This window comes from Heloderma suspectum, chromosome 5 (genome assembly GCF_057233095.1).
Source record: "Heloderma suspectum isolate Gila_16-S chromosome 5, 16-S_ref, whole genome shotgun sequence".
Lineage (NCBI taxonomy): Eukaryota > Metazoa > Chordata > Lepidosauria > Squamata > Helodermatidae > Heloderma > Heloderma suspectum.
In genome coordinates this window covers 101,323,792-101,350,305 of record NC_139462.1, presented here as the reverse complement: position 1 = coordinate 101,350,305, position 26,514 = coordinate 101,323,792, and the positions used below count along the sequence as shown (strand labels likewise).

General features: G+C 43.3%; 1 protein-coding gene across 1 annotated transcript in view; it reads left to right on the top strand.

Annotated features, from left to right (window-relative positions):
• LIMCH1 (LIM and calponin homology domains 1) overlaps positions 1 to 26,514 on the top strand; it is a 273,734-nt gene that overhangs the window by 232,502 nt on the left and 14,718 nt on the right. Inside the window, 9 exon segments of the mRNA XM_084859780.1 lie at positions 4,105 to 4,174; positions 6,773 to 6,942; positions 8,617 to 8,722; positions 11,123 to 11,151; positions 12,767 to 12,850; positions 17,672 to 17,764; positions 19,422 to 19,526; positions 20,555 to 20,691; positions 21,699 to 21,817. Of these exon segments, the coding sequence (XP_084715906.1) occupies positions 4,105 to 4,174; positions 6,773 to 6,942; positions 8,617 to 8,722; positions 11,123 to 11,151; positions 12,767 to 12,850; positions 17,672 to 17,764; positions 19,422 to 19,526; positions 20,555 to 20,691; positions 21,699 to 21,817 (913 nt within the window).

The following is a 26,514-nucleotide window of genomic DNA, read 5'->3' as shown; positions in this document are numbered from 1 at the left end:
TATCCTAAAAAAGGCCAAAAAGCAATTTAAGCCTTGTAGTAAAAATGCCTTCAGTTTGCCTTGCGAAAGCAACTTGTTCAGTGTCTACCAAGAGAGATGGGCTGCCACACTTCCTTATGCTCTGTTGTCCCCCTTCTCATGTGGCATGATGTCCATCTTCATGTTGTCATCCCCACCCTGAGTGCTGACTACCTATGATGTGAGGCAAGGATCGGGTGGTGCACACAGTGCAATGTTTTCATGTCACACAGTACAAGAAAGATGTGGGAAAAGGCACATGGGAGCAGCAGTTCCATGGCTCTCATAATATCTAGATCAAGGGTGTTGAACCTCTTTCAGCCCAAGGGCCACATTCACTTTTGGAGAAGCTGTAGCCGCACTGTGAAGCAGTGGCCTGTTTAATGCGATTTTCCCTGGGTGCATAAACTTTTGAGTGCCTCTTCCCAGCTATAACTGATAGTTCTTACATACCTAGCTTTTCGCCTCCTACACTGGTGAAGGGAAGATGATGCACAAATCATGAACCATGATATATGAAAATAGCCTCAGCATCTATCTGACTATACATGAGTTTGAAATCCTACTTGTGTGCAGCAGAATCCAAACTAGCATAATTGTGGTAAAATAGACCTTTGTGCAAGTTTTAAGCATGGCAGCATACATACATGTTTTTATCTACACTTACACAGGAAATAATGTTATGTGTGAAGTGGCCTTTACTGGTAATTTTTCCAAGATGATCTACAATGAAACTGTTCAGATTGATAAAGATATGACTGAGGCTTCCTGCTAATGGAATAGTGTACCTGAGGACTGCTGTTTCAGTGCATCCCCTCCACCCACCCACTTCCTCTCACAGCATCAAGCTCCATCCCTAGTCAGACTGATCTAGGCATCTGCATTTCCCCCTCCCTTCCGATAAACTTTAAAAAGGATCCTTTTACTTCACAATGTCTTGATTTTTAGAAACTGAATTATTTCTTACATGAAGGAGATGATTTGTTTCCAAGTGCTGTGGTATGTTAAATGTATATGTTAGCGCAGATCTTAGTTAGGTGGTTTGCAGACTTTAATATATCAGGGAAAATGGGCCATAGTCCTTAGCAGTCATTTGCCCAAACCATAAAACTAATCACATATTTTTTTTACTGAGTCCTAGGACTTAGTTTAACAAGCTTAAGACATTGCTCAGTTCATTCTGTGCCTGGCATATTGACAGTCACATACTTTGCCCAATATATAAAGCTTTTCTTTGGTGTGCAAAATTTTCTTTAAATGACAGAATGAAATTCTAACTGATGTAGCTTTTGCAATGCTGAAAGCTATTAGTATGAAATCCACCCCAACCAACTCTTAATGCCTGGGTTTGGAAGAACCACATCTTCACAGGTCAGGGTACAAAGATTAACTACACTCGAATCACTGCTGCATGCTCAGACCTTTTCGGTAGACACTTTGGCCCTGGTTGGACATTAAGCATTACTCCCATGTATGCCTAAACTTTAGGCTCTAAAAGATTGTAGATTGCTTTTCTGGTTGAAGTTAGAAATGAAGTGAATAAATGTTTTCACAGAAAGTGAGATCATAATATACTGTATATAGCAAACCCAAATTAAATATAATATCATATAGATTTGTCTCTGCAGTCCACCAATTCTAATCTGGGAAGCTAGTTCCTGAAGTAGTTTAATAATTGCACTGGAATGGGCTGTCTTTACGTATTTAAAAAAACACTGGTCATAATATGCATTGATACATCTTTTTGTGTTTCATAACTGCTCCATTTTGAAAACAGGCATTTTAGGGGGGCATTGGAGAACAAAACAACAACCTCTTTAAGTATTGTTACTAATAGCTTTTATACCTTGATAGACCACATGTTCTACCACACATTTGCATCTGATATAATATGTTGTGATCATATTACTCCAGTATTCTGTCAGCTGCACTGGCTTACCATTTGTTTCTGGGTCCAATTAAAAGTGCTGGTGTTAACTTTTGAAGCCTTAAATGGATTGGGGATAGGTAACTTGAAGGATCACCTCCTCCCACATATACCTACCTCCCCAGATCCTGAGGTCATCTTTTGAGGCCCTTCTCACAGTACCCACATCAAATGAGGTACAGGTGGTGGCTACCAGTGATGGGGCCTTCTCAGTGATAGCAACACCTTTTGTGAAACTTTTTTAAAAATTCTGTCAGGCTTTTAAGAGCTTTTAGGAGCTTTAAAAGCTTTTTCAGGATGTTGAATTTCAGTGTTTTAAGATCTGCTTGTGAGTTTTATTGTGTTTTATTGTTTTTACCTCTGTCGCCTAGCTTGCTTTATGCAGTATTTATATTAGTGTCTTATGGTTCGGTTTGCATTTTTATGTGTTATTGTAAGCCACCCAGAGAACTCTCTGTTATAAGGCAACATACAAATGCCATAAATAAATATGTGGCAAAATCCTCCTTACCACTTGGTAGGATGATACAGATGGCCAAACTCTTACAGGGCGAGATAACTTAGTTGGTGCTGTGTGGGCTCTTAGGCTGCGATCTAATCGCACTTAGGGTCAAACTAGGTGTAATGTTAATTGCACAAATGAAATTGAAGTGCAGGTTTTTGTTACATAAATAGCAGTTGTGGGAAAACCTGAACACCCTCTAAACTTAGGGGTGGGGCTGGAGAGTTTAACTCTTTTTCTCTCTGCTGTAGCACCAACAAAAAACCCTTTCCAAAGCTGCTGTTTGCATTTCAAGGGAAGCACAGGCTGCTGCTATTTACATAACCAGAAAAAAAATGTACATTTATTACATTCACATGATTAATATTGCATCCAGTTTGGCCCTTACTTGGAATTTAAATATTTTAAATTTTTTAAAATATGTAGTACTGGTGCTAAGAATCTCTAAAATGAATATTTAGTATATTTTAACATTATGGATATATTCAATTATTATTAATTAAGCATGCCTACATTTTGTTTGACTGTGCTTAGTGGTGCTATTCTACTCAGTGTATGTTGCTAGTGATTCCAGAAGAGGAAATGGGAGAGGGAGCTCCAACAAATGGGGAAAAAGTAGTTGGGAAAAGCTCTCAGAGGGGTGCTAGGAAACAGTTTATTGATATAGAAATCAGATCTGCTGAAGCCCAACACATTTGGGGTTAAACAATTAGATTGTACGATCTCCAGAAACCAGGGCAGCAAGACATGTGTTTTGTATTACCTTCCCAATACCTTTCAAGGGTTTTGTTGGCCTCCTTTTTCTGGAGACCGAAAGATGCCTATACCTGCTTTATTTTATTTTTTTTGAGCTGAATCCTTTTTTCTCCTCTCTAGAGCTTGTTAGAAATTATTTGCTACCTTGCTTCTGAGTCATTATTGCATGGGCAAAAACATCCAAGGAATTTTAAGGGAAACAAACAGCAGACTAGAGCAATTTGGGCAGTGGGGGGTGAGATTCACAATTCTTAAGTTGCCACCAAATTTTGAGGGAAATCAATATACCTGCTTCAGTGAAATCTCTGAGGGATTATGAGAGAAGGAAAACTTTCTGACAAAATTAGACATGTTCCTCAGGGGGAGGGGGAGCTGGGGTTTCATACACCCCTACTTCATTACTTGATTTCTCATTGCTTGATTACTTAAGCTTTTTGACAGGCAGAAGTTGTGTGAAGAACTGACTCCATTAAAAGCAGTTGTGTCTGAGGTAATACGGAAGTTGTATTTTGATCTGCAGTGGCTCATTCACATTTGCGGGTTGTCACTGTTGCTACATTCGCCAGATGATGAACAGACATATGTAAAGCAGTTCAATATGGCCAAGGGCCATTAAGTCTTAATCTGAGTTTTAGCCAGGGAAATGAAAGCTAGGTATCTTGGTTGTGGCTTCCTTCCTTCCTTCCTTCCTTCCTTCCTTCCTTCCTTCCTTCCTTGCATCTATTCAGCTCAATAATGCAGCCCTCAAAAACGCTTGCTATGGAGCAGTCTAATTGGGTACCTTCCTTAACATCCCGGCCACTCTGAATTCAAGAAACAAATGCTGCTGTTGTGTGATAAAGAGCACAAAGTTTGTAGATGTTCCACTTATGATTTGACAGTAGTGTAATGTTCCCTGCAGGGCTCCTTGACTGAAGAAGCTAAACCAACCAACCAAAAAGAGAAAGCTGATTCAGAAAGACCATCTCCAGGTTTGTTCTTTCAAGACATATTTTTAAGGGTAGTCAAAGTAGTGTGTGTTCTCAAATCCTAGCTGGTTCACCCAGAAGCCCAGAGTCTATGATCTTCACTATAGAACTCATCCATGGGGCCTGAGTCCATGGATGAACTCACATGCCTTCCCGCACTACAAGTAGGCCAGTTAGTGTGAACCACAGGTTGGTTATACAGACAGGTTCTTTGGACAGGAATAAGCCACTTCTATTTTTTTCCGGTGGAAGAATAATTGTGACTTGGATCTTCTCGATGTACTTCAAGCCCCAGTCCATACAAAACACTCTGCATGCCTGAGGAAGGCATATGTCATCCCAAGGCTCATTCCAGGGCCCCCATCACGTAGAATGTACACATTGGAGACCTGTGTCAACCTGTCTTCAATTCCATACCTGTTCAGTTAAGGTTGCTTCATGTGTTACATATATGTTTTCTGACACAGATAATAATGCAGAATAATTCAATAATATGCTTAGAAAAAAGCATATGAAATTAAGTTTTGCAAATAATTTGGGAGTGGGCACTCAAAAAGGCCCCTCTTTATTCAAAAAGGTAGCTTACCTGGAACAGAAAAGATACCTGTACATTTGTTCACACAGTGCTGGGTCCAGGTTTTTTGAGGGCCCTTTGGCATGACACCCTCAATGGGCCCCCTCTCTCAGTGAGTCTTATCTTCTCACCGCCATTGTTACCAGCTTATATTGTTCTTCATCCTCTTTTCCACCATTGCCACCACTTGCTTGCTTGACAGGTAGAGAGCCAGTAAGCAAGTAGGCAGTGGCATCTACTGAACTCATTCTCACCACCACTGATGTGGCCAGAGTGAGAGGCAAGAGAACAAGCAGTTTGCACTGATGAAGAAGAGGAGCAACTCCAAGGGGTTCTTGTCAGTGGGCTCCTGCTGGGGTGTGGGCCCTTGGCAGGTGCCCAACTATGCCTACCCTTGATGCCAGACTTCAGCTCACACATTGCATTTTACAGACCTTTTTCTGATGCAAATATTAATCTCTGTATCAAAAAATTAACATGTAAAGCACTCCATTGCTGCCTGCTCTGTCCCAGCTAAAATGCATATACAGGAAAAGTTCCCTCTAGAGGTTTCATAAAAGAAAACTAAGCTATAATTAACAAAAACAGTGGTAACGCTTTGTGTGTCTAGTCTGGTTTTTTAATCCATCCTCCTCTAGGACTTGAGCAGGTCTACATTTTGTTGTTGTTGTTATTTTCAGAACAATAGCATGGAAAATATATCTTACGGTATATACCACATAAAACTCATTTTGAAAACCATTGGTATCTAAAGTATTTTTTAATTAAATAACATGCCTTGATTCATTGAGCGAGAATGGCAAGTAAATCTAAATAAATTATTAGCTTATTTATGTCACCCAATTAAGGAAAACTTAGTCTATTTACAATTTCCAGAAGGGTAGCTGTGTTAGACTGTTGCGGCAAAAACAATAAAGTGTGTTGTGGCACCTTAAAGACTAACAAATTTATTCTGGCATAGGTTTTTGTGGGCACTGCCTACTCCTCAGATGTAGGGATGGCGGAGAATTTCTCCCCGAATCTTCGGGGGGCCGAGCACCAACGCATTCAGCCCCCCGAAATCAGCGGTGAAATTCTCCATCCCCCCGCCCTCCTGGGACGGGACTTACCTTTGGCGAATGTCCCTCCCGGCGGCGGGTCCTGGCGGCGGGTCCGGGCAGCGGTTCGGCGGTGGTTCGTCGCGGGCGGGGGCGGCGGCTGGTCTCCCGACTGGCTGCCGCCGCCGCCATTGCAAAAAAAAAAAACTAAAGTAAAAAAAAAACACCACACCCGTGCATAGGCTACGTAACGATTTATGTAGCCTATCACGGCTAGATTTCCAAAGTCAGCCGTGATAGGCTACGTAAATCGTCACGTGGCCTATCACGGGTGACTTTGAAAAAAAAAAAAGTACGTACACAAATGGCGGCGGCCCATGGGCCTCCGCCATTTGCGTATGCGCTTTTTTTTCCCCAAGGTCACCTGTGATAGGCTACGTGACGATTTACGTAGCCTATCACAGCTGACTTTGGAAATCTAGCCGTGATAGGCTACGTAAATCGTCACGTAGCCTATCACGGGGTCTTTTTTTTTTTTACTTTTTGTTTCGCGGCCGGGGAGACGGGGCGCTTTTCCCCGGCCTGAATTTCGGCCGGGCGAGGCAGGAAGCCTCCCCCCCTTCACCTGAACTTTGGGGGGAAAAGCGAAGCGCCTCCCCCCCACCGTGAAGCCAAGCTGCGAAAAGGTAAGTGACTTTCGTACATCCCTACTCAGCAGTAAGTGGGCATCTGTCTGCTTGCATCTGATGAAGTGGACAGTGTCCACAAAAGACTATGCTAGAATAATTTTTTAGTCTTTAAGGTGCCACAAGGTTGTTTGCTGTTTAGCTTATCTAGTATATATTTATTGGACAAAGTATATTTATTGGACAAAGTTATCCTTGAAGCAATACTGTATTTCTTTTTCTTATTTAAATATTGTGTTTGATTTTTTTTACTTTTCTCTCCCCCCGCCCCACCCCTTTCTTTTCTTTTTGCTAATGGGAATAGTTTCAGACCACAAAGAATTCAGCACAGCCGTTTCCTGTGCTGGCCCTACAGTGGCCAGTGTGGAGTTCTCTTCCCTCAGTAATCATCCCAAGGAGACAGGTTCAGATGATGAGCTGACGAAACCTGAAAGAGGGCAACAGAAGGATGCAGAAGCACCTGTTATCCAGAAGGTAGCATAATACACTAAGGCTATGTCCTCTTCCCTCAATGCTCGTAAGCCTCTGAACTCAGAGGCTTACAAGCATCAGTGCAGAGTGGGAAGAGCAACAGAAGCAATCTTCACCTCGGCCACTCTTCCAAGTCTACATTTTCACTAAATTGGCTTTTTTGTCCACATAGCTGGGGCATTCTGGAGAGGGAGAGAAGGAGGATGGTGAGGCCTCTCCAGTCCCTCCCCACCCTACCCACTGGAATACCCCCTTTACCCTCTCCCTGAGGTTGAGTTCCTGACCTCGGAAATGCAGTCAGTGCAATTCTTTTCACACTGGCTGCAAAGGGGAGGGGGACAGAGCATGGATTCCCAGATCCAAGCTCAGGGTGCTGTCTCCGACCTTGGATCCAGGAATCCAAAGTATCCTACGGCCTCCCAGATGCTGTCTAGGGGCCATAGGATTGCTCCATAAAACAAATAACTGAGAGTGAGATTAAATGTTTCATCTTTCCATCATGTGAAGATGGAATGTGTTTATCATTCGCACAGGGAGATGTGTGTCCTCACCAAAGAGAGCTCCTTCTTCACACAAAAAGGGGAAAGGATCCTCTGTTTACTGGCTTCTAGTTTGCAAATAGATTTACCGGAGTGATAAGCAAACATCATTCAAGCATCTGCAGAACAGATAATTTAGTCTAATATTGTCAGGGTTGTAGCTGAGCCCATAGAGTCCCAAAGCAGCTCTGATTCTGAGGAGGAGATACAATTCGTGGGGGAGGAACTCTCTCAGACTTCAGAGGCGCAGCTGTAGGGGGAGTCCCCCCCTGCTCACATCCCTGGGAGTGACAGTGAACCAGGCGTGGAAAGGGAGGGACAACCTGAGCTTTTAGATGCAGGGCGCAGACGCAGGCACAAGCAAGAGTTTGCAGGGGCCGAGCTTTGACACTCAGCCTGATTGGCTCGATGTCAACAGCTGCACCCAGAAGCATCATGGGAGAGGGGGAGATCTTCCCCTCCCACCCCTTAAGTTCAGAGAGTTGCCACGTTTTTCCCAAATGGAGATCAGCTGACGTCCTAAACCTTAGAAACCCCTAGATGGATGTTGCTTTGTAGTTCCTCTGAGTCTCAAGCAATTAGCATCTGTATGCCTCATTAGGATAAATGGAATTAAAGCCTTGGAAAGCAGCCCTTTTGTCTGAGTGTTGATTCTGGCTATTGGAGAAGTCAGTGGGCAACAGGGGCATCCTGACAAATATATCCTAAAGACAGACATTGTGCGGAAAGAAAGATGACATAAGAGCACTGGAAGGAGAAGATAAGGCAACTGTGAATGATGTCAGCCAATGCAAAACATTTGTTTTGGAGACCCTAATTGTATACTGTTCATAAACAAATTAAAATAGTTATGTTCATGCAAGCTGTTTTGTGATTTATATGTGTCTGCCTATCTTATGTGCCAGACACTTTGATGTGTCCACTTGGGTAGGAAAGACAGGGCATAAATTGTAGAATAAATAAATACAATTTAGCCAGGAAATCCTGCAGAACAGATACAAGCCCAAACTGTTAAGTTATTCCAACCAGGAGTCCATCAATAGATAATATTAAAAGGACTGAGAAGGGATAGACTTGTCTGCTTTTGTATACTGTTTTGTTGTCTTGATGCTGTTTCTGTTCTTCCAAACTGACCTAGGTAGAGACCTTGGAAGCTCCTGAACAAGACGGAGGGATAATGTTTCCACTTCTGAAGAAGATCCTTGAGCCGAGCCAAGTAGTTCTGCAGAATTCTGCCTCACAAGGTAAATAAACTGGAAGGGGGGTTTAGATGTGTAAGTTTCAGCACAATCTCCAACGTTTGTCATAAGAGTTAAAGAAGACTTGTATGTCATCCATAGGGGAAAAATTGATCTTCATAGCTTAAATATCTAGATGAACATGGTTTGTTTTCTTCAGAACGTTACATTGACATATTTTTGTGTGTGGCCATTATTATTATCATTATTATTCTAATGCAACATTGGATGTATGAGGTTGCACAAACTTCAGGGTTGCACAAAATTTAAAAAGAAAGGTAACATTAAAATCCAAATTCTCTACCAGGAAAACATAAAACACTTTTTTTAAAGACCAGCCATGCATATTGGAGTGTAATTATCCCCATAATGCAGATAATAGCGTGAGGTAGAGAGACAGTCATGTCTAAGCCTACCTTATGAGTTCATAGCTGAGGCAAGATTTGAAAGAGGGTTCCTCCCGCCTCATAACTTAGCCACTACACCACACCAGCGATGTATCACACATGTTCAAGCAGGACCATCCCATTCTCCCATTGTTGGCAGTGGCAGGACAAAGGTGATTTGAGCACAGTGGGATTGTGATGTGCCACAGCCAAGAGCTGGAGGCCCTGAACCAAGCACTCTGGATCACAGCCTTGCTATAGTATTCTTACTCCTGATTCAGCAATGGAACATGCAGCCAAAAGAATTAGAACTGTCCCTGGAAAAGGCAGGTATCTTTCCCCAGGGCCATTCCTTCCTTGACAGCAGGAAGGGGAGAAGTCTGTTGTATATTAAAACACAGGAGGCACACAGGCTGTAGATGTCTGCTGTGCTATGTGAAGGCATTCAGACCCTCAAAAGAGGCACCTTAGAAACTATTTATTTATTGGTTTACTTAATTTCTTTCCCCCCTTTCTTTTCTCCCAACTTTATGGGGCTAAGGTGGGCTACAAAATATAAATAGAACAGTAACAATAAAACAATAAAAGCACAAACAATCCATAAACAGCACATTAAAATTGCATAATACATGAGAATAATAATGTTTTTGCCATTACCTGAAAACTTCCAGACATGCCCTCAGTTGATCTCCATGGAAGCTACAACCATCCAGCCTACTTCTAACATGGCTAATCACCTTCTCTCTTGGCTGTCCCTCTAGTCACTGGTTTGCTTTCACAGTGTTGCATTTCTTGTTTTGTTTCTGTTCTGCCATCCATTCTAGAGCCGCCCAACAGTGCCAGTGTTCCGCTTAAGGTTCGGAACTCCTGGCGGCGTTCCCAATTTTTCTCGCAGTCAGGTAAATGACGGCCTTGGGTGTGGCTGCGTCCCTCTTGCTACCCTGTGTAGGTGTGTTTTTACATGTGACTTGGAGCAAAAGTCAGTATCTGTCCATTCTTCTTGCTTTTGTAGAAAATGCCTTTTCCGGTCACATAGTTGGCAAAGAGCTTGCACCTGATGTATAATGTGATTGCCTGTGTTATCAATGCAAGTTTCACCCTAGAATACCAGGAGACTATTGCAATAAAAAGCATTCCGCAAAAATGGCAAGAACCCTCTTGGTAACTGTGGCGCTGGAATGGCGTATTCCCTTTGCCCAAATGGCACAGTAAAGGAAAGATTGGAAAATAGAACCTAGATAGCATGTTATAGTCAGATGTTGCTAGTGCCTATGGCTAAAAGTAGTAGCTGTAAATAGTTAGCAGTAGCTTAGATCCTAATGTTGACTGATGTTAACTGTTCTTACTCCATGTGTGTAGAAGGCACTTCTGTTGGTGGAGGGCACAGTCCGTCTTTGTGTTTGATCAGGAAGTTAAAAAAAAAAAAAAGTAATGCAGAAAAATATGGAGGAAAGCACCGCAGGATCTTGGTGGCTTCTTTTCTTGCCCATTTGTTTTTACTTTCTGCATTTGATCCTAAAGGGATCATGCATAATGTGATGATAGCTAGTGGCATCAGAGACTGGCATTGCTGAGCACATGCTAAAGCCCAACACCAGCAGGGGGCCCACAAGTGCTGACTCCCAGAACCCTTTGGCCCTCGTCCTCCTTGCTGTTGCTGCCTGTTCCCCTAACCTCTCCAAGCATGGGAGCAGCGACAAGTTCAGGGAGAACGAGCCTCTACTTCTCCTGGAGCAGATTGGGCCCAGAAGGAGAGGGCAAGCCAATGGGCTGCAGTGACATTGGCATGGACGTGGGTCCATTCAGGGAGACGTGAGGGCATCTTGACCAGCCTCACCCACCCAAAGCCAACACTGACTATCACTGTTTTAAATTGCCAGTTTTAAAAGCATTAGCTGCTCTGGAACCCTTTTTTAGGTTTAAGAGTGGGGTATAATACCTGTAAATCAATAAAATAAATCCTTGGCCAACTTAAATTTTGAAAAGTTTAATTGTAGTTGTTGTTTTTCCCTCCATGCAGTTGACACTGATAACGGTGACAAGTCAAATGTAAGTTGCCTTTTTTGTATTTGCATTATTGTTAAAAATGTCAGGACTCAGGAGAAGTGGAACTTCCCACAGGAATTCTCCGGGAGAGTCTGCCCAGGCAGTTCTTGGGTGCAACATCCCATCAAGGATCCAATTCCCTGAGTATGGAACTTACACCAGAATTGCAGTGTATCCTTTGCCTCCCCTGCTAGGGGCTATCTTTCAAGTGGCTCTCTAGAAGTTCCTCTGCATTGCCACAGATCCAGGATGGCACCTCCAGTACAGATGTGTGTGTGTGTGAAAATTGTCCCATTGCAGCACAGCAACAACAGCAGAAAGGGCCGAACCCATGAGAGCTTTCTAGAAGGTCCCCCATATGCACACTGAAATCCTGTTTAGCTGCTATAGCAACAGCAACAGTGAAACAGAAGAGAAATGGGTTTGGACTATGGGGAGCATTCACGCTGCTCCCTGGGAGGCCCATATGTATGATCAGCATGATCCTGAACATTTGCCCATCTGGAGAACTTTCCAGGGAACAACTTGAATGCTACCTACTGAAGATGGCACGTGGAAAGGTTAAATAACATCAACATGCTGTTCTCATAGCAGGAACTATGTGGGTTGGGAAAATGACACTTCCTATGCACGCATCAGTTCTCCCTGAGAGCCAGCAAAACTGGTGTGGGGGATTAACAATGTCATTTGCGTGAATCACGTGGGTTTTGTTTACACATTACCTGGTAACTAGGTAAGCATCATGAGAACTGGATAAGCATCATGGTTCTCCTTATTGCATCTGGCCACATACAGAGGAGATGCACTTCCCAGGGGTGGAGGAATCAATCCAGACAGTACTTGCAGTCTCAACTGGAGATGGACTGTAGGGTTTTTGGCAAGCAATAAGGCTGAACATGCAGTGGAAGTTTAAAGTCAGCATTTTGGGAGCCAGATACAAAACTGAGTTAATTGGCAGGGAGCAGGTAGTCTGGTGTGTCACTCCACCACTGGTCTGGAGCCTACTAGTCCTTTGAGGAGGTGTGCATTCTAGACTCCAACTCCCTGAAGGGGTTTTGTTCTCATTTATAAGCACTGTGCCCTGCTCCTGAGGTGTGCACTCCAGAGAGGCTGTGATGTCTCCTGCTTCCTCTGGAGCTGGCATGATGGGAAAAGTGGAATCCCCCACAACTGGGAGACTTTCTGGGGAGAGCGCCTTTGTGTCCAAATACATTGGTAAAGAAACTCCCTCCGGAGCATGGGACAGAGGCATCACAGTCGCTTGAGGTTCTTCTTTCTCACCTGTAGAAATTTCTGGTAGAAGGGCTTTTTGCTGAGATGGTTCAGGAAGAGATTCTCCCCCCAATCCTCAAGAATCTCAGGCCACCTCCTAGTGATGCAGAAGTGCCTGGCTCCATGTCTTGGGCAATGACAACAATGGGAGCATAAATGTGCATCCAGGTGCGCATTTGCATCCATGGACAGAACTTTCTGTCTGGATTGAGATGATGTATACGTGCGATTTATTTATTTATTTTTAGTAGCTCCAGTTGAATGTAGTATAGAACTCTTTTAATGTTTATAACTGTTTTCTGGAATGTATTGCTAGCCTTTAACAGTATTCATCAACTTATTTAAGCGTTTTGGTTGCTGGTCTTGGGATCCAGAAGAAGAGCGGAAGCGACAAGAGCGATGGCAGCATGAACAGGAGCGCTTACTGCAGGTACATCCACACTCCTGAGTTATTTGTCATGTTTGCATCCTGACCTCCCTCCAAGAAGCTCAAGGATCCCTTCTTACTTCTCATACTAAGATTTTTAACCTGGTGTCTCTCAAAACCAAATAAAACTAAACAAAGACAATCAACAGCATGAAACAGCATGATGCCCACTTAAATATTCAAAGGTACCATACCACTAGTGATGGACAGATCATATGATTTCTGGTCCATGTCAATTTTGTACGTGTTCATTCTTAAGTCCATTCCAAATCATTTCTGCATTCATGTGCAATTTTTAAAAAATGCACAAAAATTCATATATGTTCATGATTAAATAAGTATTTTGACACATTTTCTAAGAAAATATCCAAATTAAATGTATTCTATCCTAAAATGTTCATTTTTAATATATTTTGGAACTTTTTTGAGCCAAGAATTGCATCGCAAAATTCAGTGAAGTGTGAAATCTGAAGGATTATGTTCCAATCCTGGAGCTGTGGATCAGGTCAGTTTGCATCAGAATTCACAAAGGCTGGATTTCTTAAGCATCTCTACATAACACCTATTCGATTTACCTCATAGGGTTTTCAAAGCAAGCCCACTGAAGAAAGGTCTTACACAGTTCTGGAGCATGTCAGTCCTCGGGGGCTCCCCCCATAAGTGTGGGAATTTTTTTTGCAAACAGACAACCAGATGGTAGAGTCTACATTAGTGGGATGTAAGGCAAGAGTCATTCTCTAGGGCAGCTTCCAATCTTTACAGGGCTGGTTCAAGATGTTTTGCAGCCTGAGGCAGAAAAGCAAATGGCACTCCCTCCCTGTCAGTGCCTTCCCCCCTAGTCAAGGTGCATTGTAACCGAGGTTGGCCAAGTTATTTTGGCACCTGAGACAGAAAATTCCATAAGTGCCTCTTCCTGGGAGTTAAAAAAAAAAAAGTAACTAAAAACTACCAATTTGCTGCTTTTTTATGACACCCAAAACCAGCTGCCTGAGGTGTTCACCTCATTCTGTGTAACAGTAGAGAGCCATTTTCAGTGCTCAGCAGGAAAATCTCTTCTCTCCGATCAGCTGCTAATTGAAGATAAGAGATTTTCCCTGTGAGTAGAAGGGGCAGGGCCTGGGGAAGACCCTGGTGGCCTGGAGGGGGTATCCCCATGGGCCAGAGGTTCCCCATGGCTGGTATACAGGCAGGTTTTTTGGTGGTGGTGGTTCTTCTCTCACCTCAGGCTTTGCAGGTTTTTGAAAAAGTAGAAAATCCTATTTAACCAGAGGTGAAGGTGGGAGAAGAGAATGCATCACTTTCAAACCAATTACAGGTCCTTGAAAAAATGTTATGTACCTGTCTGTCTGAAATGGTGACAGACCTGAATCCATAGCAGGGGCATTAGTGGAGCTGCTTCAGACCTGCGATTTTCATCACTTGTTGCTATCTTTGGGAATTGGGAGACATTCTAATATTTTGGGGAGGGGGCAAGGTTGTCTGACCATGGTAGATGAGATGCCAGAAGCCAGTGAGGGCAGCCATCTTCTAAAGGTTTTTAAAGTGTTTTTTAATGTTTAATTATGTTTGTATTTGTTTATTATTCTCATCTGAATTCTTATAAACTGCCCTGGTTGGTTACAGAAAGGTGGTACATAAATGCTATAAATCTTATTTCTTCTTTTTTTACCCACAATACCCCTGGGAACAATGGTAAGTCATAACGTAGCATTGTTTCCATTGGGCCATTCCATTGGCTATGGGGAACACCACCGTGCTGCTGCTTAGTGCTGCTCTACCTCTGCTTGAAGTGGCAGCAAAGCTTTTTTTATTGAAAGAAAGACTGTGATACCCTCTGCTGCCACCTTGTCTATCATGGTAAGCCACTGCCCCCCACCCAAAATATTAGAATTTCTCCCACCAACACCTGAAAGTCTCCAAAAATGTCCCCTATTTTGTGGGAAACAAATGGTCCCATGAAAAGAGGGGGAAGCATTTTCAACCCAGCACAAATTAAACATGCACAATCAGTACACAGCGCAGGCCTTCCTCAATTGTATTGCTTCACACTGCAGGCAGGGAGCCAGATGTTTGAAAGATCACCTGCAATAAAATAACCCTGTACGCTTGCATGTCAGGGTGAGGACCAGTTCAGTCATAATGGGGGAAACCATGGTTCCCTACTATGTGAATGAACGACAGCAAGCCTCCCCTTTCCTCTCCTCCTCCTTTGCATGCCAGATGAGGAGACTGAAAGCATTCTCTTCCATTTTTAAAATAATTGTAGTTCTATATGACATTGGAATTCAGGGGACTGTGGCTTATTTAAACTATAGTTTCAGGACTGAGTTTAGAGATGTCATGGGGAACAGCAGTTTGATTAAAGTCCAAAGTGAAAGCTTCCAGTCTCCCCCATGAAGCCATGCAAGGAGAGGGGAGGGGAGGGAAGGGAAAATGCACAAGCCTGAAGCTTGTTGTGGCTCATTTATCTAGCATCAAACCATGGTTTCTCATTATGTCTGAACAGGGCCAGAGTGCTTCTCATCTAGCCTTCTCCCTGACATTCTAGCTTCCCATATGCATGCAGGTTTTTGTATATGCTAGAGGTCCTATCTGGCTCCCATATTTTCCTTGGAGAAGAAGGGGAGATAAGTAGGCAAAATTCTCAGTAGAAAGCCAATATACATCCTGCATGAACACAGAATCATAGAATCATAAGGTTGGAATGATCTCCCCTTTCTTCTAAAATCACATAAGACTTGAAAGGATAGGCACAAGAATGTTTGGAAGTAAATATGCCTTCATATGTTTTGAAGGGTTTCTCATGTGTGTTGGGGGGTGTTTCTCAGAAAATAATGCCACTGTAAAATAACTGAACAACTTGGCAAGTTGTCATCCTCTTCACTTAGGACCTTTATATGTTGTCTGTTTATCTTATAAGCTGACATGGTTTCTCATCTTTCATTTAAATTTTACTAGCAGGAGTTTATCCTGATTAGATTGATGCCAAAGCCAATATGTGTATGGAGCTCAGTTAAATTCAGATGCAAGTTTAGCTGAATGAAAATGCAAATCCAGTGTTTCAAGGTGTTTGGTTAGGTTTTTTTCTTTCTTGCCTGTTTGCTTCCTTGCTTACTTGCTTGCCTTGAACTCTTGTTCTGTTTTATGGCTGAGACTTAAGTTTGTATCAGACAGCAAACAATATTTGATTGCTTAATTTCCAGCTAGTCAAACATCTTATAAAAGTACAGTAAATAAATAAAAATATATAGCACGCTATTTTTATATTAAAGTTTGAGAAGAATGTTAAACTGATGGTAGAACTACAGGGAGGGGAGAAGAAATGAGAGAGAGAAATTATGTAGCTTAGGGTGTGGTGTGTGTGTGTGTGTGTGAAATTTTAATTCCATTGGGTCTATTTTTTTTTATAATTTGCCCCCTTCCCTCTGTGTAACCAGGTCAAAAAAGGTAGATGATTTCCCTAGAACTCTGAGTCCTTTGCCCAAATTAAAAGAGAAGGTCCACATAGAAAAAATGCACAATTTACCATCCTTGGAGGTGGGACATGAAGGCTGCAATTCTTTACCCATTTACCTGGGGAGTAAGCACCACTGAATTCAGTGGGACTCACTTCTGAATAGACATGTATCAGGTTACACTGAAAGGGACTAAAAAGCTTCTGAAAAGTAAAGCAATATTTTCAGGCCACCTTTAACTCCCATTTTTATGTTTATTTGTTTACTTTATGCACTCTTCTTCTCTGCCTGTCTCTTATTTCTACTCTCTCCCTTTTCCATTTTTCTCTTTCCCCTTAAAAATAAATCATAAAAAGAGAAAGAAAATAGCTCTGGTGCAATGCACTTAGAACAGGATGTAACCCACTTGTGGGTTCCAGACCATCAGATGAAAACAAATAGAATAAAGGTTTCCCCTTTCGGCCCTAGCACTGATGAACGACACATGTCGCACTCAGCTGTCTGTATTGCAGCTATTGGGAGGGATGGGTTGGTGCTAATTCTGAGCTCAAACAGGACTCACACAAAAAAGGGGTCAGGGATGCCTCACTTGCCCTAAAGGAGTATGGCTTGCAGCTTGAAAGCCACTCTTCCTATTCATCAGGCTCCTTCCCCTGCTGTTCTTCTTCATAAAGCTCTTGACTTTCAGGGCAGGACTACATGTTCCAAAGAACACAGAGCTATATCAAGTTCCTTCTCCCCTACTGTGACAGCCTCTCAATTAATTTAGCCCTGTCTTGATATCATTATTGTATGCATTTTCCCCAACCCACTCTACATTGTTGGTAGCTGCTGATGGAGATAGGGGAATGCGCATTTTAATGTCAGTTGAATGGGGAAAGTTGAACTGGCCATTATGAAGGAAGAAGAGGGACTTGATACAGGGCTGCCATTTTCAGCAGCAGTCCCAGGTTTTTTAAATGTGTCTTTCCACTTTTAGTCACTTTGATGAGCCAAGTTCTGCAATATACTGAGGTCTATGGCACAGTTTTTCCTGCACACAAAGTGGGAATGGGGCAAGGGTGCACATGCAAGCCCTGATCTTAAACAATCCCATGTCCCCGGCTGCCTTAAAGGTCTTCACGCAAAGGACTCTAGAGGGCTTTGTAAGCACATTCAGTGGAACATGCTTTCAAAGCTCCCGTAATCAGAAAGGCAGGGTTCCCAATCATGGAAGTTTTGGAAGGGCATTCAGCTGAACACACTTACAAAGCCTTCTTCAGACCTGTCTCAGAATAAATCTTTGCTTGGAGCTCTTCTTTGGAACCAGTTGAGTTCCCTCCCTTCTGTCATAATTCTCTTTAATAGCTTGTACTGGAATTCTCTACAGGAAAGGTATCAGAAAGAGCAGGACAAGTTGAAAGAAGAATGGGAAAGAGCACAAAAAGAAGTTGAAGAGGAGGAGCGTAAATACTATGAGGAGGTATGAAGGCAGAGATGCAACTGTGGCATGGTTGTCATGTCTCTGAGGCTAGATGGTGGCCATGTCTGGACAATCGTATCTCAGCTTAATAAGCCAAGATATGAACAACTCTTTTTGCTGGGCATACAGCCCTTTCGTTCTCTCTTTGCACAAGTGAGCCAATAAACCAGGAAGTCTTGCATGTCCCAGCTGGGAAACTATGATTAACAGCTTTAGGACAAGCTAGGATATGCTAGCTAAATGGAATTTCCCTGTTGAGAGGCACTGTGCCATTGAATACCAGAAGTTGGTGGCAGATGTGTGCCAGCAGGGCTGGCTGCTGCATTTGTGCCTAGCTTGCAAGCTTCCCAAAGGCATCTGGCTGTTGAGAACTTAATGCTGGACTAGATGAACCTTTGGTCTGATACCATTATGTTCCTTGCTTTTTTAAATCCATGTTTTGCCTTGTGTGCATTTGACATTCAGTGTTGAAATGGCAAGACTGAATACAGTTAGTGTCTTCAGTTGTTGGCGTGGGTTGCAGATTTCTGAGTCCTTTGATCTGGTAGACACATGAAAACATCCATATTATTACCAAGGTGTAGTAAATCAGCTTTTTTATACACCTACCTGGATGCCCAACACACTCATCAAATACTCTCTGATCACCAGTTGTGGCCTTTCTTTGGGGTATGTAAGTACAAGAGCTTCCCATGCTGCCAGTCTGTGTACACTTTGGTGCACAAAGCAGAAAGGCAGTTGCACAGACAACACAGCTGGTGCTGACTAGATCCACCTTCTGCAATGTGCACCTTAGGATATAAACCAAGGCGTAGGAACTGTACCTCCTTATGTGTGCACTGCAGGATTCAGAAAGCCAATACTTCCATGCAGAACTTATGTAGCTTCTTCATTTCGCCTTTGCTATGGGAAGCTTCAAGCCAAGAGATGAAACCATGTGTCTGGATTCTCAGTATGGTTGCTCGTATGATTGTAAACAAGCAGGGCCATGGCCAGCAGTATTTGCCATTAGCTAACCTAGCATCACCGATGCAATGAATATGAACTTGAGCACGCTCTGGGAGAGAGCGCAGGACAGGAAGGCCTGGCGTGCTATGGTCCATGGGGTCACGAAGAGTCGGACACGACTGAACGAATGAACAACAACAACAACCTGGCAGCACATTATGATAATCCCTAATAATCAAGCTGGCATGTTCCCTCCACCAAAAACACCTAATACCTACACTCCCAATGAATGGTTTGTTTGTTTTGTGGTGGTCTGGCTCCAAGATTCTGGTTTTCAAAGAATTTAAAAAGGAAAGGGACCATGAAGATTGAAGCTAAATAGCCAGTAGGTCCAAGTAGCAGGGCAGATAAGTGGTAAGAGCTGATCTAGGAGCCCCGCATAGCACCAAATCCCTCCCTCTTTTTTTTTCTTTTTTGCAATTTTCATTCCATAAGTTCTATTATTAAATTGTCATTATACCTGGCTCCTGGCTGTTTCCCCCCATTGCCCCCCCATCCCATTCCTCTCCCAGGATAAATCAGAAAAAGGCACACCTGAATTGTATCTTACTGGATTCCTAGTTTTGATTCCTAGTATGGGGCTGGCTTAATGTTCCCTCTTTCAAAGATTATTCATAGTGCTACTCTGACAGCTTTTCCTCCTCTTTAGGAACGCAAGATCATTGCGGATACCGTGGTTCCATTCACAGTTACTTCAAGCTCTGCGGAACCCTTGTCCGCTTCTTCCTCTCTGACAGATGGAAACGGGACTGTGGTGAGCTCACTGATGAAACTGGAGAATCAAGCTGGAGGTGGCAAAAACAAGGCTGTTAAAGCAAAGCTTTCCAAATCTAGAATATAAAGTTAAATATTTGTTTAAACCTAGATGATTACCAGAAGAGTAAGCCATTCCATTTTGTTTCATGAGCTGAGCTGAGCTTAGCTTTGAAAAAAATGTTTAATTAAAACACCTTTTGGTTGGATCAAAAGGTGCTCTTTTGCTCATGGAAGGAGTCTTTCTGTTTATGAAATGGCCCTTCCTGTGAATGGAGGAGATTTTGATCATTCTCCTGTCACCCTGCAGCCCCTGCACCACCTCCTCAGTGTTGCAGGAGTCCCCGACCCTCTGGAGTAGATTGTCAGGAAGCATAGGGGGCTGCAGGGGGAAAGGGGAATTGGGACCTGAAAGCGCCCTGTTCCATGAGCATGAACTTTGGATCCAAGCCCTAGTTTTGAATTAATGGAATGTGTACAGCAACCAGATGCTTTGGATTGTATATAGCTTAAAAAGGGAAGGCAATAATATAATAACTATGGCTGAATTCATAGTTGATAGATAATTATGTCAATCCATGGTTAAGCAAAGCTTGCCTATAGCTTGGCATGATGTTCCAACTGACAACCTTGGTTTGCAAGCATTTGGCAAACAAGAATCAGAAATCATGGTTTGAAGTGTGCTTGCAAACCATGGTTTGTGCAGTGTCTGAACTGACAAATCATTGTTATAGTCATTACTGTGCCTTGAGAAATTGCCATATCATGGAAATAGGAGTGAACCTATGAAGAGGTGTGTTCAGAGGCTGGGAAATTAAAATGGTTTGCCTGTTGTAGTTTGGAAGCCCAAACCATAGTTCAGTGTGATAGCAGGATTGAGCCTATGTTGTCTTCTGATCACCTTCCCTTTATGTGTTTAAACACTTACAGTTCTCAGGAGTTCTGTACACCTGTTTCATATGGGATATCCTAGTCAAGTTTATATGAATATCTATAATCTCTCTGTCTGTCTGTCTCTCTTTTTGGTAGAATATGGTAGATATGAGCAACTCTGAAGAGGAGGATAAGCAAAAGGAAGTTAGAATACTGAAAAAAATATTTTGTGAACAAGACAGCACATCCTTTTTGAAAAACAAGGAACATGAACCATGGGAGGGGAACATGAGGTGTGTAAAAAAAAATAAATCATAGGGCAAATCCATGCAGGAGTTTATTCCAGAGGAATATATGCTTGAGCAATCTCACCACCAGGAAAGCTGCAAACGTTTTGTTTTGGATAAGATAAAGAAGGGCAGAAACAGGAAGCTCAAGATACTTATGCTTCCTGCTCCATTTGCTTTATCGTCATGCCCAAAGCTGCTCTGAGAGCAAGTTCATACATATATGTTCATTACTCGATGATTTGATAACATACATTGTTGGCTTTCATGTATGAAACAGCTGCCACTAGGTCAAATACCAAACAAATTATTCCCATCATCTCAAATGCAGTACTGCAAATGGGAATACTTCCATTTGTGAGTTACTGAGTGTTGTGTTGTTGAGTGATGCACATGCATTTGTGAATCAGCCCTCAGTAAGGTGTGTTTATAAAACTCTATCTTCATTTGTTTCTAAGTGCCAGGACATTTGTTGGCAAGTACTGGCACCAACTTCCTGTGTTCCCAGTTACATTTTGTGGTATACAGTTGGGAGCCTGAGTGTGTTTTCTTGGGGACAGACAAATACCCTGTTCCCTAGGAACACTCCTGCATTAACTCTTAGCCAGCCATTTGGACAGTGCAGCTACGGCTTTTCCTACACACAACTTCCCAGTTCCTGTAGCCCATTTACACTGGCAGGAGAATCTACTATTCTACTATTTGCTATTACTGTTAGTCATTAATTGGATTAGGAGAGTAGGCATACCTAACACACCAGTTTCTGTCACCCATGTAAGCTGGTGGGGAGATACACTATTCTATTTGGTATTGCATGTTTGTCACTGAGTGGATTAGAAAAGTCAGCTGACAATACCCATGTGCCTACACTTGGAACTGGATAGCCAAATTAGAGCCATCTGAACCTTCCTCAAATTCTACCCATGGGCAGATTTGGCACAATCAATTTATTAAATAGGACCATTTGATATTGTTCCTACCTTTCTTTGTAAAATGTGTTTTCTGTTTATCAGCACTGTAAATAAAGATGGATATCTAGAAACCAGTAATCAGAGAAGAAATGAGCAAGATGACCAGATGGCCATGTCAGAATGTATGTCGCCCACCAAAATGACTTTGCCGCTATGTCAGGGTATGTGAAGACATTTTAAATTTCTTAAAAAGAAAAAAAAACTTCAGGTACAAATGGAAACTACATTGACTCTGTTCATCTTGCATTTAAAGTAGCGTCTACTATGCTCCCTGCTAGTATTACATATATGTTTACATTTAGAGGAGATTTAGAGAATGCAAATAGTTTGAATTGCTTTGTGTAAAATGGAACCTGTTTATACAATTTTGAAATGCATGTTAAAATCAAAACATTGGCAGTAAACACTTCGGCTTTCTAAGATGTTCTAACATGTAACCATGCTCAGTTAATAGCTATTAATAAATTTTGATTATTATTTGTGCCTATTACTCTTAGGACAAATGTGTACCACAAGACCCTGCTATTATTACTATAGTATTACTTCTGTTAGTCTATTTTTCTATATTCAGTAAAATGATATGGGCAAAAACCAACCATTCTGATTAGACATATTTGTGAAGCATTTCTAGGTGCATGAATAAGATCTAAGATTTTAAATCTCAAAATTCTCTGCCAAAGTAAAACAAACCAACTTCAGTAGAGTGAGTGTATGGTACCTAAATATGTTGATGACAGATTTTTTATGTTAACAGAAAGCTTTGATAGCATTAAGATAAAGCATCCCAAATTGCAGAGGGTTATCTGAATCTTAATGTGAAGTTCTGTTGCCCCCAACAATGTGCTTTGCAGATCACGTCCTCTTTACTATTCTTTTGTTGAGTTTTCCAGCTCGGTGCAATGTATTCCTTACTTGTACACTCATACTGCAGCACTTCTCCTAAGATGTGCATTCTTCTAAGGCATTAAGATGTGCCTGGAAGGAAAGAATTTCTGTCTAGAAAAGTGTACAAAAGTCTGATTTGAGATCATTGCATGTCATTATTTTATATTTATTTCATAATATTCTTATTTCATAACTCCCCACTCCCCTGAGTGATTCCATTTGTTGTTCAGTCGTTAAGTCGTGTCTGACTCTTCGTGATTCCATAGGCAACCTCTATAGGATCAGTTTCACTGTGAGGGGAGAGTACCTGTACTCATGTAATATCAACTGACTTACATATGTACAAGTACGGGGGCTACTCAAACACTGTCATGTTCTTTCGTCCTCTCCCTTTGCAGTCAACACACTCCAAGATACTAGGCTTCAGGCTCACTACTTTATTAGTTAATGGCCAGGTTCTTTACAAATGCAAATTCTAGGAAACTCTCAGGCTACAAAAGAAACGGCTACTCCCCAATATTACAAATACCAATAGAGAAGCCAAAGTGGAAGTTAGAGAAGTTGCCTGCAGTTTGAACAAGAATTTCACTGCCAGACTAGCTTAGGGTAGATGCACCTCCCTTACAGTGGCTGCCTCCTACATAGGCTATCACACATAGCCAACCTGGAGGAGCGTCTGAGCTCCACCTCTAACTTTTCCTGCTTCGCTCTGCGATGGACCCTAGAATCCCTCAAATCACATCCCTCACTCTCCTCCTCCCGAGACCTGGATTCTCATGGAGGAGGAAAGTGGGGGGCCCTTCAGGTCGAGCCATCTGTGTGCCAAGGTCTTGAGAAGAAGGCCTTGCCATATCTGAGCTCACCAGGGAGGGAGCCTCCCCGGTTCTGGCTGTTCCCATTCTGAGTCTGAGCTGCTAACTATCTCCACATGCTCAGACAAACACCAAGACAGATAATGCTAGTCAATAAATTGCCATCAGTTCTCCCAAAAGCAAATAGCATGCATTAGAAGCCTAACTCCCCACCACCACCCAAATACTGCATCTTACCAGCCAGCTGCAAAACTCTGTCATCTTCAACAGCCAGACTTCAAACTGCCAAACTGTTTCATTCCAACTCCACCCAATCAGGGTTTGTGTGTCTGGCAGCTAGCAGTTAACAGCCATCAGGGTCCATTTAAGCAAGCATCTCCTAGCCATTGAAACCCATTGAGAAATATTTTTTAAGCAACCATAGGAGCATTGGCTGGTAGGCAGCTACCACTATATGCTCAGCTGTGGTCGCCATTTGCAACAGCAGCAAAGAAAAGTGTAGAAAAAAATACTGCCATCACAACAGTGATGTGAACAGTGATCACAACTTCCATGCTGAGGCCGCTGTATCCGGGGCGGCTCAGGACTTCATGGCTGCCATGACAACCATGGGGCTGTCCCAACATGTCATTGGCCCAACGCATATAAAAGGACACACGCTTGATCTAGTTTTCTCGACTGGGCAGGAGGATGGTGATCTGAAAGTAGAGGAATTAACATCTGTCCCTTTGTCATGGTCAGATCACTTCCTGCTGAGGTTTAGACTTCTGGCGGCCTTTCCCCTCTGCAAGGGTGGGGGACCTATTAAAATGGTCCGCCCCCGGAGATTAATGGATTCCGATGGATTCCAGAGGGCTCTGGGGGATTTTCCTGCTGGTATGGCTGGTGCTCCTGTCGAAGCCCAGGTCGCTCTGTGGAATGCAGAGATGACTCGGGCGGTTGACACGATCGCACCCAAGCGCCCTCTCCCTCTGAGCAGAGCCCGGCCAGCTCCTTGGTATACACCTGAGCTGAGGGCAATGAAGCAAGAGGGGAGACGGCTAGAACGCAGGTGGAGGAAAACTCGTGCTGAGTCTGACCGAACACAGGTAAGAGCCCACTATCGAGCCTACTCTGTGGCGGTGAGGGTGGCAAAGAGGCAGTTCTTTTCCACCAGCATTGCATCTTCTCAGTGTCGTCCGGCGGAGCTTTTCCGAGTGGTTCGCGGCCTGTTACATTCTGGGCCAGGGAGAGAGACGGTGGAACCCTCGGTAGCACGCTGTGACGGGTTTGCGCAGCACTTTGAGGATAAAGTCGCTCAGATTTGTCATGAATTGGACACCACGATTAATGCAGTTCCATTGGTAGAGGCGTTCAGAGCACCGTCTGGTACAGTTTTATTGGATGAGTTTCAGTTACTGAGGCCTGAGGATGCGGACAAGGTGCTTGGCCAAGTCCGATCGACCACTTGTGTGCTTGACCCTTGCCCTTCATGGCTTATTAAATCAAACAAGGAGGGGTTGTCCGGCTGGGTCCAGGAGGTTGTAAATTCCTCCTTGAGAGAGGGAGTGGTGCCTGCCGCTTTAAAAGAGGCAGTAATTAGACCACTCCTGAAAAAGCCTAACCTGGACTCAGAGGATGTTAACAATTATAGGCCAGTGGCCAACATCCCCTTCCTGGGCAAGGTGCTTGAGCGGGTGGTTGTAGGACAGCTCCAGGCACTCTTGAATGAAACGGATTATCTAGATCCATTTCAGTCGGGCTTCAGGCCTGGTTTTGGAACGGAAACTGCCTTGGTCGCCCTGTGGGATGACCTCTGCCGGGAGAGGGACAGGGGGAGTGCGACCCTGTTGATTCTCCTGGACCTCTCAGCGGCTTTCGATACCATCGACCATGGTATCCTTCTGGATAGGTTGTCTGGGTTGGGAGTTGGAGGCACTGCACTACAGTGGTTCCGCTCCTACTTGGATGGCCGATTCCAGAAGGTGGTGCTGGGGGATTATTGCTCTGTGCCATGGCAATTGTGCCATGGGGTTCCACAGGGCTCTATTCTATCCCCCATGCTGTTTAACATCTACATGAAACCGCTGGGGGAGGTTATCAGGAGGTGTGGGCTGAGGTGCCATCAATATGCGGATGACACCCAGCTCTACCTCTCTTTCTCATCAAAACCAGGTGAGGCAATGGCTGTTCTGAACCAGTGCCTGAGCACGGTAATGGACTGGATGAGGGCCAATAAACTGAAACTCAATCCAGACAAGACGGAGGTACTGTTAGTGGGTGGTTCGTCTGCCCGGCTAGGTGATAATCAACCTGTTCTGGAGGGGGTTGCACTCCCCCTAAAGGATCAGGTTCGTAGTTTGGGGGTGCTCTTGGATCCAGAACTGTCACTTGAGGCACAGGTGAACTCAGTGGCACGGAGCACTTTTTATCAGCTTAGGCTGGTATACCAACTACGCCCTTATCTGGACAGAGATAGCCTAGCTACAGTTATCCATGCTCTGATAACTTCTCGTCTGGATTACTGCAATGTGTTATACGTGGGGCTGCCTTTGAAAACGGTCCGGAAACTTCAGCTGGTCCAAAATAGGGCAGCAAGATTGTTAACAGGGACTGGCCTGCGAGCTCATATTACGCCAGTACTTTTCCAGCTGCACTGGCTGCCGGTCCATTTCCGGGCCCAATTCAAAGTGCTGGTATTAACATTCAAAGCCCTTAACGGCTTGGGGCCAGGTTACCTGAAGGATCGCCTCCTCCCATATGTGCCTGCCCGGACCTTAAGATCATCATCAGCGGCCCTTCTCCGTGAGCCCCTGCCAAAGGAAGTGAGGCGGGTGGCTACTAGGAGGAGGGCTTTTTCTGTTGTGGCACCCCGGCTCTGGAATGAGCTCCCTAGTGAGGTTCGCCTGGCGCCTACATTGTACTCCTTTCGGCGCCAGGTGAAGACCTTTTTATTTTCCCAGGCATTTTAGCTTTCTAAATTTTTATCTTTGCTGTTTTAAATCTGTATTTTAAACTCCTGTACTGCTGCTAGGTTTTATTGTGGTTGTATTGTTATATTGTGGTTTTAATGTTCTATATATTTTAAATTGTTTTATTGTGTGTTGTTTGGTTTTAGTTTTTGTGAACCGCCCAGAGAGCTTCGGCTATTGGGCGGTATAGAAATAAATAAATAAATAAAT